Consider the following 12,477-nt stretch of genomic DNA (forward strand, 5'->3'; position numbering starts at 1 on the left):
CTGTTCCTCTTATCCTTTGTTGCCATGTCTTTTACCACCAGTCTGCAGAGACAGAGGCAGAATACTGTACCAAACCACCTTCTCTGACACACACGCCGGCAGGTATAGTAAGATGCTGCCCACTGCCCACTGCAGGCTCAGGGCTCCTCCTCCAATCATTTCCATGAGGAACTCTTGCGACGAGAGCTCTCTTAACCTCACAATATGTTCTAGTGTCTCTTAGAAACACAAACAGCGTCATTGTATCGAGCCGACTCATCACGAGTGTCACGGGCTTCAGATTCAAGTTGAAGCTGGGGATGTGAAGGGAAAGAGTCAGAGACAACCCTGCTGATCCACCATTGAGAGTCAAGCCATCCAGGAAGAACAGGTTGTTACACAGACAAAAGGTTGTCAGAATAATAAATCATTCAGTTGTTTAAATTGAGAGATCTTCTGTTAGTCAAACCTGTTTATTAACCACTATCATGAGCCTGTTCTGTTTTACACAGTGGAGGAAAACACACACGTCAAACAAGTCAAGGAACCAAGGACCTGGACAGCATGCACTGTGAACCCCTGATATGAAAGGTTAGAGATACATGTATGCACGTCTACGTTAATATCAGAAAAATGATTTATGTTTATGAACTTCTATCTCTCCTCATTTGTCATTTAGAGAAAAGACTTTTCCTCTTCAGTTTGCAACTGGAGTCATCTGTCCACTACTGTCTTCTGAGGTGGAGGGAATACTATTATATTCAAAATTTCTGTGTTGTAAATTAGAATTTTTGATTTTGCTCATGAGTCTGAAAATGAGAATCAAACCTGAAATGTCTCCTAAAAGTCTTCAGATCCCTACAGAGAGAATATGAAACAGTTCTTTTTCATTTCATCTCCAACTTTGATTATTTTCAGTTTTACGTGTTAATATCAGAAATGTTTGATGTATCAGACATTTGGACTTCAATGTGTAGCACACACCCTTTTATGTAATGTCTGAATCACCTGCTTGAAACTAAATAAAACTAGTACAGTATGAGTCACTGGACTTGCTGTGTTTATTTCCTTTACTCACATAACTCTTCTGTCTTTGTGACTCTGCAGATGACAAGCAACTCAAACTGAATAACAGAAAGCAGCCATTAGCAGCACGATCCCATACTGTATAATCACCATGTAACAGTTTTTTCCAAATATCACTTAACAAGGATGTTTTGCAGCACTGAGATAATCATACCACTCCACAATGCGAGCCATTTGATTTATTCCATTATTCATTTTAATGCACATCTGCAAACATGTAAAAACATATACAAGTCTTAACACTGGAGACGTTACAAAATGTGCTTACAAACTTTGAATCATGCAAAAAACTGAAATAAGACATTGAGAGTTCAGCAACCACAACCCCTACCACAGGATCTCGTATGGCCATCAAAGTGAGGACCTTTTCTGATGTAATGCATTCTCTAACCCCTTACGCTTTGCTGTTTATCAACTTGTATACGTAGTCAATGGCAGCATCATACTGTGACAACACTATAGGAGGTCAATTTTCATGACAGAGATCACTCCAAATCAATGCAGCCTGACCACATGTTCACATACCCCTGTCCTAACCCTAAATGGAACACTAAGTCTAACTCTAAAAACCATATAAAATCTAGACAGTGTGAGGACACTTATTGACATAATGTTTTCCCTAGCCCCTAACTGTTTTTACTGTTAATTTACTCTGTATCAATTTTTTTATTTATCACATGTATTGCCTCATCTTAACCATCACAACTGCCTCACCCTAAACTTAACCCCGACCCCAACCAAAACCTTACACAAACCCTAAAACCTAGTCGTAACCCCCGACTAAAAGAAAATTCTGGTTAAAAATTCTTGCTGGTCCTCACAATGATAGCCACACCCACACACACACACACACACACACACACACACACACACAAACACACACACACACACACATAAAAACCCATCATGAAACATTAAAAAAAGAAAAAAAAAAAAAGGAGCATATGGATACTATAGTAACAGTCATTCAAAGTAAATAGTTCAGCCAGACGCAGACTTTTGCACAGAATAAATAGTTTCAGAATATCTTCTTTGTTTTGGTCTTTTCTTGTTTTCATGAACAAATTATTGAGCCTAATCTATCTGCTGTGGTTAGAATAAACGTCAAAAGGTTAATTTTAGGAAAGCTTTGCTGTCTCACTGCAAAAATCTATTTAGATTTAATTTTGTCTACTTGACTGTTAAGTCCATAAATATTTGGACAGTGACACAATCGTCATCATTTTGGCTCTCACTGCCACACCACTGAATGTGAAACAAACATTTAGCATGTACTTAAATTGTAGACCTGTACCTTCGGTTTTGTTTCAGCAAGTGACATGCAGCTTAATCAGGTGATTGGCTAATGCAGAATACTTCACTTCTTTGCAATAAAAAAAAAAAACAAAAAAACTCTTGGGTCATTTTCATAGTATGTTTCAGGTCATTAGCCATCTGCACTGTGAATCTGCAAACTTCTGCTGCTTATGTCAGCAGTCACATCATCAATAAATACAAGAGCACACTTCTCAGGGTCTGGTCCAGTCAACAGTGAACTTAGTCAGCTTATGCCACTCTGAGGTGCAATCCACTTGCTGAAGACTTGGCTAAGAAAGCAGAGACCATGGAAAATACAAAGCAAATGGGAATGTCTGTAGGTCCACATCATTAAATATAAAGATTATTTGTATCTGTCTAGTTACTTCTAGTGCCCATATTCTGAGCACTATGTGAGAAAAAAGGCTGAATTCTCCACACAGTTCTTTCTATATACACTAAAATCAAATCAATCAAAATGTGTGACTGTCCAAATATTTACATCTGGACTCTTTAGTGGCTTCAGAAAGTGTGGACACGTCTTCACTTTTTAAGTGTGAGGAAACACAATGTTTCACCTGTTAGGTTCACCTCAGAGTCAAGTACCAGGCATGTACAGAAACACAACCTCAAACTCAACTGCATTGGGCCTGGATACGGCGAGGTGGACGTGAGGTTCAGACAGAAATATGCAGTATAATCAATAATCTACAGTGAAAGGAGAGACTGTAAAACCATGGTTCATTTTGTCAGTGCAGATTATTGAGTCTAGAATGATGGGTAAATATGGCAGTGTACAAAAAGTGAAGGAGTGTATACTTTCTGAAGTCACTGTCAACTCCATCTGAAGCTCAAAAACATACAACACATCTGTGAATTATTAAAACATATTGTGCATGTCTTATATTGTTGGTTAAATTATTCTGTGAGCTGCTGTCACCTCTGGAGTGAGTATTGAAATAATGGTGGATCCATTATTTAAGGTTGGTTTGGTAAAACATTTAAGGATGTAGCACAGTTAGTGTTACAGAAAGATGAGCAAATAAAATTATAAAAGAAGTCATAGAAAAAAAAAAAACCCAGCCATTTCCAGGTATAAAATGTGCTGCAGCTGCACAGGAATTTACTGTGGAATTTACTTTTTTTTCCTCCCTTACATTTTAGAAAATGATTTTAATGCCGTATGTGCAAAGAGAGACTATGATATCTACTTCTGGCAACAGAGGACGACACAAATTGTGGTTTGCTTTGAGATGCTGACATATACATGTTTTGTTTGAGCAGCTTATTAACACATTTTGAAAGCACTGTATTGTTACACAGAGCTTCCATTCACACAACCCTCAAGATTAATAAGCAGTATTTGATAAGATTTCATCTTCTACAAGAGGGAAACTAGAAAGAACATTCAATGCCACCTCCAATTTCTACGGAGTGTTTATCCAAATTATGAAAATTACACTGAAATGTCTCCTTCCATTTTGCAAAGGTAGATTAAGTCATATTTGAGATGACACTGTGTAGGTTACTGTGACCTCTTCAGTAAGAATGTCTCTTTCATTCCCTGGTGATGGTCATCGCATATGTACACAGAAGGCCTTCATATGAGTACACATATTATTCATAAAGCCAAAGAATCATTAGGTTATTTTCTGCCTTTACACAGCTTTCTGAGGGGGCTTTAACCCTCACAGACTAACTTGATTACACGATTACTTCAATGGTACACATTTACATTCAAAGGGGATTCTATACACAGTCAAGCCATGACCAGTGTGCCTCATACTGTAGATCATATGAATATGTGCAAGACATGATAAAATAATAAAGCAATAGAAATCAACACTTCCTGTCAAGTTGAGGTGGTGCTTCACATTGAACATAACCAGCTTAAACCAAATGTTACCTGTACCATTAACCCTGCGTAGTTATTAACCTAAAGTTAAAAACAAACCTCCTGCAATCGTTTCTAATGTGAAACTGATTCTGACTCTACAACAACTAACAACAACAAAAACTGCACTGAGGTGCTCAACCATGAAGGAACAAGCCCACTTATCACTTCATTGGTATGCTTTTGATATATAAGTTACCAGGTAAGCTAATGGTAAAAAGTTCGTATTTTAACAGAACGAATGTCTGGTCAAAATATTCTATATGCTGCTACCAACACTCTATACTCCTGTACTCAATACCCCTCTAAACTGTGAGTATGAATTGGCCATGAAGAGTCAGTTATAAATTATTCTTTTCCTAATCCATCCAATTTTGAACACCTCAACATGTGTCCTTTGCAGTTTCAGAACCATTATACTGCTAATGGCTATGGTATAAAGTATTGTAGTCAAACTACACTATATACTATATATGTCAGGTTAAAGAAAAAGTTCAGTGAACAATGGTCAATGTGAAAAGCACCAGTTTCTTCTCTTGGCTCATGACTCTATCAAAACAACATGACAAAAGAAAATTAACTTAAGTCATTCATTCTCTAATACCACGTCCAGTAGGCCAGGCTCATCACTTGATATTTATTTTTTGCAGACAGAAAATATACCCAAAAAGGCTGTTTCCTGTTTCACATCATTAACACTTAAGGCATACACATTTCTTACTTTAAAAAAACTAAACAAAACAAAACAAAAAAAAAAAAACAAATATCACTTAACCCAATTAAATGTCTGCTCCGTCTGACTAAACACATGATCTCAGTGGGATGTTTGTGAAATTCTTGGCTTCATTGCTCCACATTTGTAAAACGCTTTCATCCGTAGTGTAGATTTACTCTCCCTCCCCCACACCCTCAGTGCAAACACCTTTATCTGAGCACAGCAAATCTCCATGGGAGAGATGGTTGTGGGAGAAGGAGCAGGACCACAGGCCACAGCAACCTTTTTCCATATGCATCCAGAAACAAGTGGCATCTCCTCCTTGCTCTTAGGAAGAAGCTGTTTTAACATGTCCTCCAGGTTTTCACAGTCTCCACTGAGCAAACATCAGACATCAAGTTAAAAGGCAGTATGCTGGTTCTCACCCAACACATCTGTCCGGGCTCTACATTGAGTAAGTCCTCCCACAACACATGCTTGACATTACAGTGTCTGAGCTCCCACCTACCGCATCTAGGCAGAGAATAAGGGGCACTGGAGTAGACAGGTTACAAGTTATCTTGCAGTTCTTTGGCCTTGGTCAAGATGGTGTGGACATCTGAGATGGGATAATCCTAATTGGAACATCAAGGAAAAACTTATCACTCTAATCCAGCTTCAGGGTTTTTATGTTTCACTGTGTAATACAGAAGCCTTACCTGCAGTAATCTCATATTCATTGTGAAGTCTCCTGCCAATATGTTGTCTCTGATGAGTCTGTGAACACAAACAAATCAACAAACACCATGATTCACACAAAAAGGCAGGGGAATTGATGCTTAAGGAAAATGGGAGCAAAATGTGAAAATCTCACATGAGCATGGCGCAGCAGACCAGGATGAGGAAGTGGAATCGGTCCTCATCAGAAAACAGGGTGTCCCAGATGCGGATGACATCTGGCAGAAGGAACTCCTGAGATAACAACAAGGTCAGCCAGCGGAAAGTGAAATACTGGGGTTTGATGTTCTGCTCTTCCTGTGTCAACAGAAAAAACAAGGAGCCATTAAGTTGGGATAACAACGTCAATGCAATGTTAACCAAACATAACATTATTCTAACACATTCGTAAAGAGGGTTTTGACACAGACAACAGAAACTAGAGGATCATGTTGTGCTCATTTCACAAATTGAAATCTCCCAGTTATTACTTCATTCATCTCATATCAATAATTTCCCCAAGGGGATCAAAAAGTATTTCATTATCATTATTATTCATTTAAGTATTGAAACTTGCTGCTGAAAAATAAGCATCAGAATAAATAGCTGTTTAAATGTGTCAGATAGAGATTTAACAGAATTCTGGTACATCTCTGCTAATTACCAGACAATTAATTTGTTGTTTCAATTGAAAATGGCAAACATTTACTCTTTCATGCTTCTCCTAAGTGAAGATTCACATTCCTTTATCTTGAATGATATATGTGTCACACAAAACAAGACATATGAAGACTTTACTTTGTAAACAGCTTTGTAAACTTATGACTGGATTTCTGATTAATTTTGTTTAGGGGACAATTGCCGAGCTCCCTTAAAGAAGTAAAGAACAAGCAGGACATAAATCCTTCACCTTACCAGCTTAAGATAGAGCTCCAGGTCTTTGTCTTTGAGCATAGAGTACACACTCTCCATCTTGTAGGTGATGCCACACTGAGAGTCATCCAGGCTCTTAATAAAGTTGTCTCTGTTCTCTGACATCAGGTTGGTGAAACAGAAGAAAGTGTCTGCTTCAGCATGCTCTGAACAATGAAGCAGACAGGAATCACTAATGGATTACATTTATTACCTGTGTGTGACACATGTTTAATTGTTACAATTTCATTTACACACCTTTCCACTGACTGTTGGGGTCTGTGGCAAAGGTGTAGTAAATTGGCCCAACAATCTCATTCATGCCCTGTACGTAGGCAATGCCAGGATTGAGTTTGGCATAGATGAAGAGGATCCGCTCCACTACCTCCCAGTGAGCTTCACTCCCATTGGGCAGCACCTCATATTCGTTAGATGGATACAGGTTCAACGCTTTTCCAGGAGAACTCACCTGGGAGAGAATACCAGAAAGTTTACCAGAAAGTGTCAATGAATGACAACCTTTCTTCAAACAAGCAAACAATGTTTAGTAGCTAGTGGAAAGTTTGAATTATAAGCAACTACTGGCGCATGCTTTTAAATGGCGAGCATTTATAAACCCATCCTCTGCAGTAAAACTACGTCTTGGTCTTCTTTCCTCATGCCAGTCAGATTCATAACAGCACTTTTAAAGTTCTTAAAATGTTATAGATTGACTGACTTTCCTAAAATATTGCCTGGATTGTTGTTTTATATATAATAATAAAAAAAAGTATAAGAAGGAGGATGAAGAATAACAACAAGAGAAGACCGAGTGGAAAGATGCACTAAGACTGGTGCATCTCAATATTTCCATGTTTTGTTCAATGTTAATGTCTTCCACTGACACTGTTCACGTGCACACACACGCACGCACAAACAGACATTATTAATAGCCACTTACATTGGTGACTCCACTGCGGTTGCGATTTACAGTTTGTGCTTTCAGGGTGGTTTGTTCAACACGGCGGCGAAGTGTCTCATAATCATTCTGAGGATCCAAGATAAGCTGGCAGGGGTATTCAGTAGGACGCTGGAAGAACGCCATGTCTGGGTACAGCCGCCTAGAAAACATTTTTTTTTCAGGTGTTTGGATCTGTTTATAGGTATTGTATGTCTCATATACTGGAATGTAGAGTACACACTTTGACAGACTTTTTACAGGAACAAACTAAGACAGCAAAAACACTGTACCTTACATCCTTGTCGATCTGTAGCAGAATTTCATTATCTTTAAAGTAGGTATTCCACCTGCTGTCTGGGTTTGGATTTAGAGGCTGAAAAAATATCAAATTAAACAAAAGATTCAGTTTCATAGAAGCAAAAGTGTGAGCCAAGTGAAAGCAGCAGAATTTTTTACACATACATAAGGTATTCTGTCTGTGCGTGCAACTTCGACAATGAAAGTCATAAAAATCATTGGTTTTCTGCACCCACCAAAATGTTTATGGACTATTCTTGACACTGAGATTCTGTTGTGTGCACACATCGCTTATAAAAGGAGATTTTATGGTTTTGTCCTACTGTTGTAATGAAATTCATTTGGATAGAGCGAGTACATGACTTTCCTAGAAATGGCCTTCTAGCACCAAAAGCAACAAATTTAACTCTAAACAATATTTATGTTCACAGTTGATCAATGGCAATGACTTGCAACCTACTGTACCAGCATTAACAAGAAATTGTGGCAATAACTGGATCAGTTTCTGCAGTTTGTCTATGAGCCTAGAAGAACCGCTGACGATACAAAGTTGTTTCTTGAACTCTGGACTTGGAACAAATAAGCACTTATACCAGATAACTCTTTGTTGACTTCTTGTCAGCCTTTACTACAGAGCAACCTTTCGTTTGTGTCGTTGCTGTTATAGCCTCAGTTTCAACAAAAAAAGTGCTTCAGCAACTATGACTAGAGATAAAATAGAGATCAATACCCGCAAGCAGTGAGAGACAATGTCAACAAAGTCATACAAGTGATCGTGGTCTCACAATCTATTTTTCTAATGTACTGCTGAATGTTAATTATTAGGAAAAAAAAAAATCGCATTGCTGCAGAAAGGTTGCTCAGCTGAAATGAAACCTGACAGGCTACACACTGCCTCTTCAACACTTCTGTAAGTATTATACTCCTGCTTGGTGTTTTCGCTTACGTATCTAGAAAATAAGTCCATTAGGACTGTCAACAGGGTCCACTCTACTTCATACATAGAACAAAGGAGACTTTACTCACATGGTCCTCCATAGTCACATCTTCTCTGGAGAGGCCCAAGTTGGCTTTGGCAATGCCAGGTTGGATGATCATTTCTTTTAAAAACTGCGAGTAGACCTCCCTATGAGAAACATGTGACAATGCTGATTAATGCCTCAGTCATATTTCAAGAGACATTGTCTGATTGAGATGGATTTTAGCAGCCAAACTAAGTGTATACATTTTATATATACAAATGTATTATATTTATTTGAAAAACTCTGTTTTTGTTTTTTTTTTTAAATCTTACTTTGGTGTTAAGTAAACTGATTTTTTTTCTGATAAATTTGTCTGACTTTACTAACAAAACAACTAGTCTATTAAGTGTAAGTGTACACTTACATCTTTAACATACATTCATGTAATATTTAACATCAAAGATCCAGAGGTGACTTAGACTTTGTCAAAGCTGCATTGCCCCGTGTGGCCTTTGTCTGCATTAAAGGTACAGGTCTGTATTCATCATTCACAAAAGGGAAGCGGAAGAAAACTTGGAATTGCAGCTATACAAACTGTGAACAAAGCAGCATTTGCAGCATTTTTACACCATTCTCGCTCACCACAAACAGTTTATTAGTTACTTCTAATCAAGGCCTGTGTCTGCTATGGCAGCGGTTGGTAAGTCTTCTAAGATAGAAGCTGCCTGATTGGACTTGTTCCACTCACCTCTGCTTTTTGAGGAAAGATTCCCATAATGACTGGTCAAGAGGTAGGTAATTAAGCAGGATCTGAGAAAAGGGTCAACAGTCACGAGTGAAGAACTGAGATTGCAACATTTTACAGGCCAATACATGTGCAGCAGTCTGATTTGTTCCACTTCACAGTCAAGTGGAGATCTTGAAATGTTACATTAATTTACAACCAAACCTAGTCAATATCTAACCTATACTTTGTCACAGACATTTATTGCAGAATGAAGTTGTAAAATATAGTATAGTATTTTCTCTTAAATATAAACAAAACATTTCACAAAGAAAACTTTTTTTGTCCAGTTACTCAATTTGGTTGAATGACTCTAGGAAGAATCTTGGTCCAAATTTTCACAACTACTGCGGCCACTATGCTCCAAAGAAATGGAAAAGGGGGAATTCTGGAACTCTAGGTAAAGAATATAAAATTTCTAAACTTTAGGCATAGAATATTAAACTGTTAATGGCAGCATAACTTACTTTCCAGCAAAGTGCTCGTATGCCTCCTTCAAATGGGATTCCTGAGTTAAGAAAAGAGATGAACGGTCACACATCCACCAACAGAGCAAAAAAAAAAAAAAAATCTGTAATGTTATTAGCCTAAACTTAAAAAGTGTGAATATTACCATTAAAGCACAGTTCCCTCAGAGTCTTCAGGTTTATATTTTCTTCACTCAAGGCTACTTTGAACTCCTGTATTCTGAAATAAGAAGCAAGTTGAGGTTAGGACTTTATTTAGAGAATATCTGCTCCATAACCAAACACCCCTTATACTAATATGATGATGATGATGATTATACTTAGCAGACCTATAGCTCACTTTGTGCTTTCTAGATATACACAGTGTTAAAGTGAAAGTGTTGCTTTCTTAAAATAAAGCCCACTGACAAAGCACAATTAAAGGTCCTTTTACAACAAGAAATAGGATACTGTATCAAACTGGCAGGTGCTATTGCAAGCTGCTTTTAATATGGGGGAGATGCGATGCTGGTGGCAGCAAGTTGATGGTGGGGTGTAGCACAATGTGGGAACAACCAATACACCCCTACTGATAAAAACACTGACAAAACGTAATGAATTAAAGGATTTTGCTACAGTTGTTTTTACATCTACCATGCTCTCCTCCTCATATTGAGAGGTTACGTACCACAGATGTCTGATACACATCTGATTAACTGCTGAATTATTTCCAAAACGACAGCTCTTTTTCTGAATTAGGCTGACTCGTCCGACTGCGTGTATGTTTACATTTTCCTCAGGGAATTATCAAGACACACAATATACAATGACAATACGTTACAGCACAGCTCTAATGCCAAGCCAGTTTTATTAGCAGTATACACGCATACAAAGAATGTGTTAGCTTCGAAAATGGTCATATAAGACAAGAATAAACAGAACAAATAGTAAACAGCCATCCAAAAAGGGAAAAATCACAAACACTTAACTGAACAGTTCATCATGTAATGAGTATTAACACCTCTTCTAAACAGATGATCATACACGTGTAGCCTTTGTGCATGTACTCCATGTTGACCCTACTTGAGTATTCTCACTTTATGCTGCTTTCTACTTTGACTCCACTACACTTTTTTCCCCATCTAACTGCTTTGCCACTAAATATCAATGTCTAGCTGGAGCCTTTGTCATGTTTCAGATGTCTATGAAGTGTGAAGTATGAAGCAGCTCTCCTCATTTTAAGGACTACACCTGACGTTAACTGTACAGTGGTTAAATATTTGCTCCTCCTGGAGCAGCTACGACAGGAAAATGCAGCTAAAGCTCTGATGCATCAGCAATAACAGCCAGAGCAAATAAAATGAGATGAGCAAAGCAAGTGCAAAGGGCCTTACGTGTAATTCATTGAGATTTACACTGTGGGTTGATATAAACACGGCAGAAAAAAGATTAAATAGACACTGAAATGAAAACAGTCTGTCTTATAAAAGCCCAAACCGTTTCTTCAAGGCAGCACAGTGCAGCTAATTTTTCATTAGCTAATGTAACGCCGACGACAGTTTAATAGGTAATAAATCACGTTTGTTTTTCGGTTTAATTCATGTATTGCAAGTGCAGTTGGCTTCGTGATAGCTAATTGTTAATGTTAGCCGTCAAAGCGTGAGGAAGTACGAAGTGTCAGCTGATGCGCTAACAGCAGCTAGCCTGCCTCCATGTAACAATGAAGTTGCTGTATTAGTTCTCGTTAGGATGTATAGCGCTGCATAAGCTCGCTGGTTTGGTCTTTAACACATGACGCTGTAAACTGTGCAAATTCACATTTGTTTGTACGACGTGTATGCTTTTGAAAGTCTTGCCTAAAACCTAAACTTGACATATGTTAGGTTAGCTGGTCCGCTGTTGCTGTTAGCTAACATATCCAGTTCAACTGTGAATTATGAGCGACTGGTTTCTGTCTTTGCGTCCTGCACAACAAGCAACCACACGGATTCCGTGGTGTCTCACCTGTTTTTGTACGCAGTAGACATGTCGGAGCAGGCGGCGATGTATTCCTTTAACTGTTCCCAACAAGGATTGAGTTATTGGCCAGAGGGAAGTCCTCTTATTACTTCCGTCTTCACAACACGGTGGCCAGTCAGCAGCGTAGCAGTGTAGCAGTGTAGTGTAACGTAACGTCCCAGCGTTAGTCCTGCTGCTGCTGCTGCTGTCCAGCTGCTGACAGGCAGAGCTTGTAGTCCAGGGACGTGCAGAGTTTCAATGGCATAAGAGCTAAAAAAGAAATAAACAAGGGTGAATCTTAAGTAAGTAAATATATTTTCCAATTTTACAACTATACATAACATAGGTAGGTCCATAAATATTCCAACAGTCACGCAGTTTGCATCATGTTGGCTCTGTTTGACATCACAATGGATTTTTAATTAAATTAGCAGGATGTGTGTGTGATCTATAGTCATCTTTATTAACTTAA

The 12,477-nt window shown here is 38.3% G+C and overlaps 1 protein-coding gene across 1 annotated transcript; it reads right to left on the reverse strand.

The window, feature by feature from the left end:
- Positions 1-1,238: 1,238 nt before the first annotated feature.
- tbc1d13 (TBC1 domain family, member 13) lies at positions 1,239-12,121 on the reverse strand. Its single transcript, XM_026340229.1, has 12 exons — positions 12,012-12,121; positions 10,175-10,248; positions 10,029-10,069; positions 9,526-9,587; positions 8,842-8,941; positions 7,809-7,891; positions 7,519-7,678; positions 6,837-7,047; positions 6,582-6,745; positions 5,824-5,984; positions 5,669-5,726; positions 1,239-5,584 (listed from the first exon to the last, which is right to left on the reverse strand). The coding sequence occupies exons 1-12, from the start codon at positions 12,032-12,034 to the stop codon at positions 5,519-5,521; spliced, it is 1,203 nt and encodes a 400-aa protein (XP_026196014.1). The 5' UTR covers positions 12,035-12,121; the 3' UTR covers positions 1,239-5,518.
- Between the last annotated feature and the right edge of the window lie 356 nt (positions 12,122-12,477).

Source organism: Anabas testudineus, chromosome 22 (assembly GCF_900324465.2).
Source record: "Anabas testudineus chromosome 22, fAnaTes1.2, whole genome shotgun sequence".
NCBI lineage: Eukaryota > Metazoa > Chordata > Actinopteri > Anabantiformes > Anabantidae > Anabas > Anabas testudineus.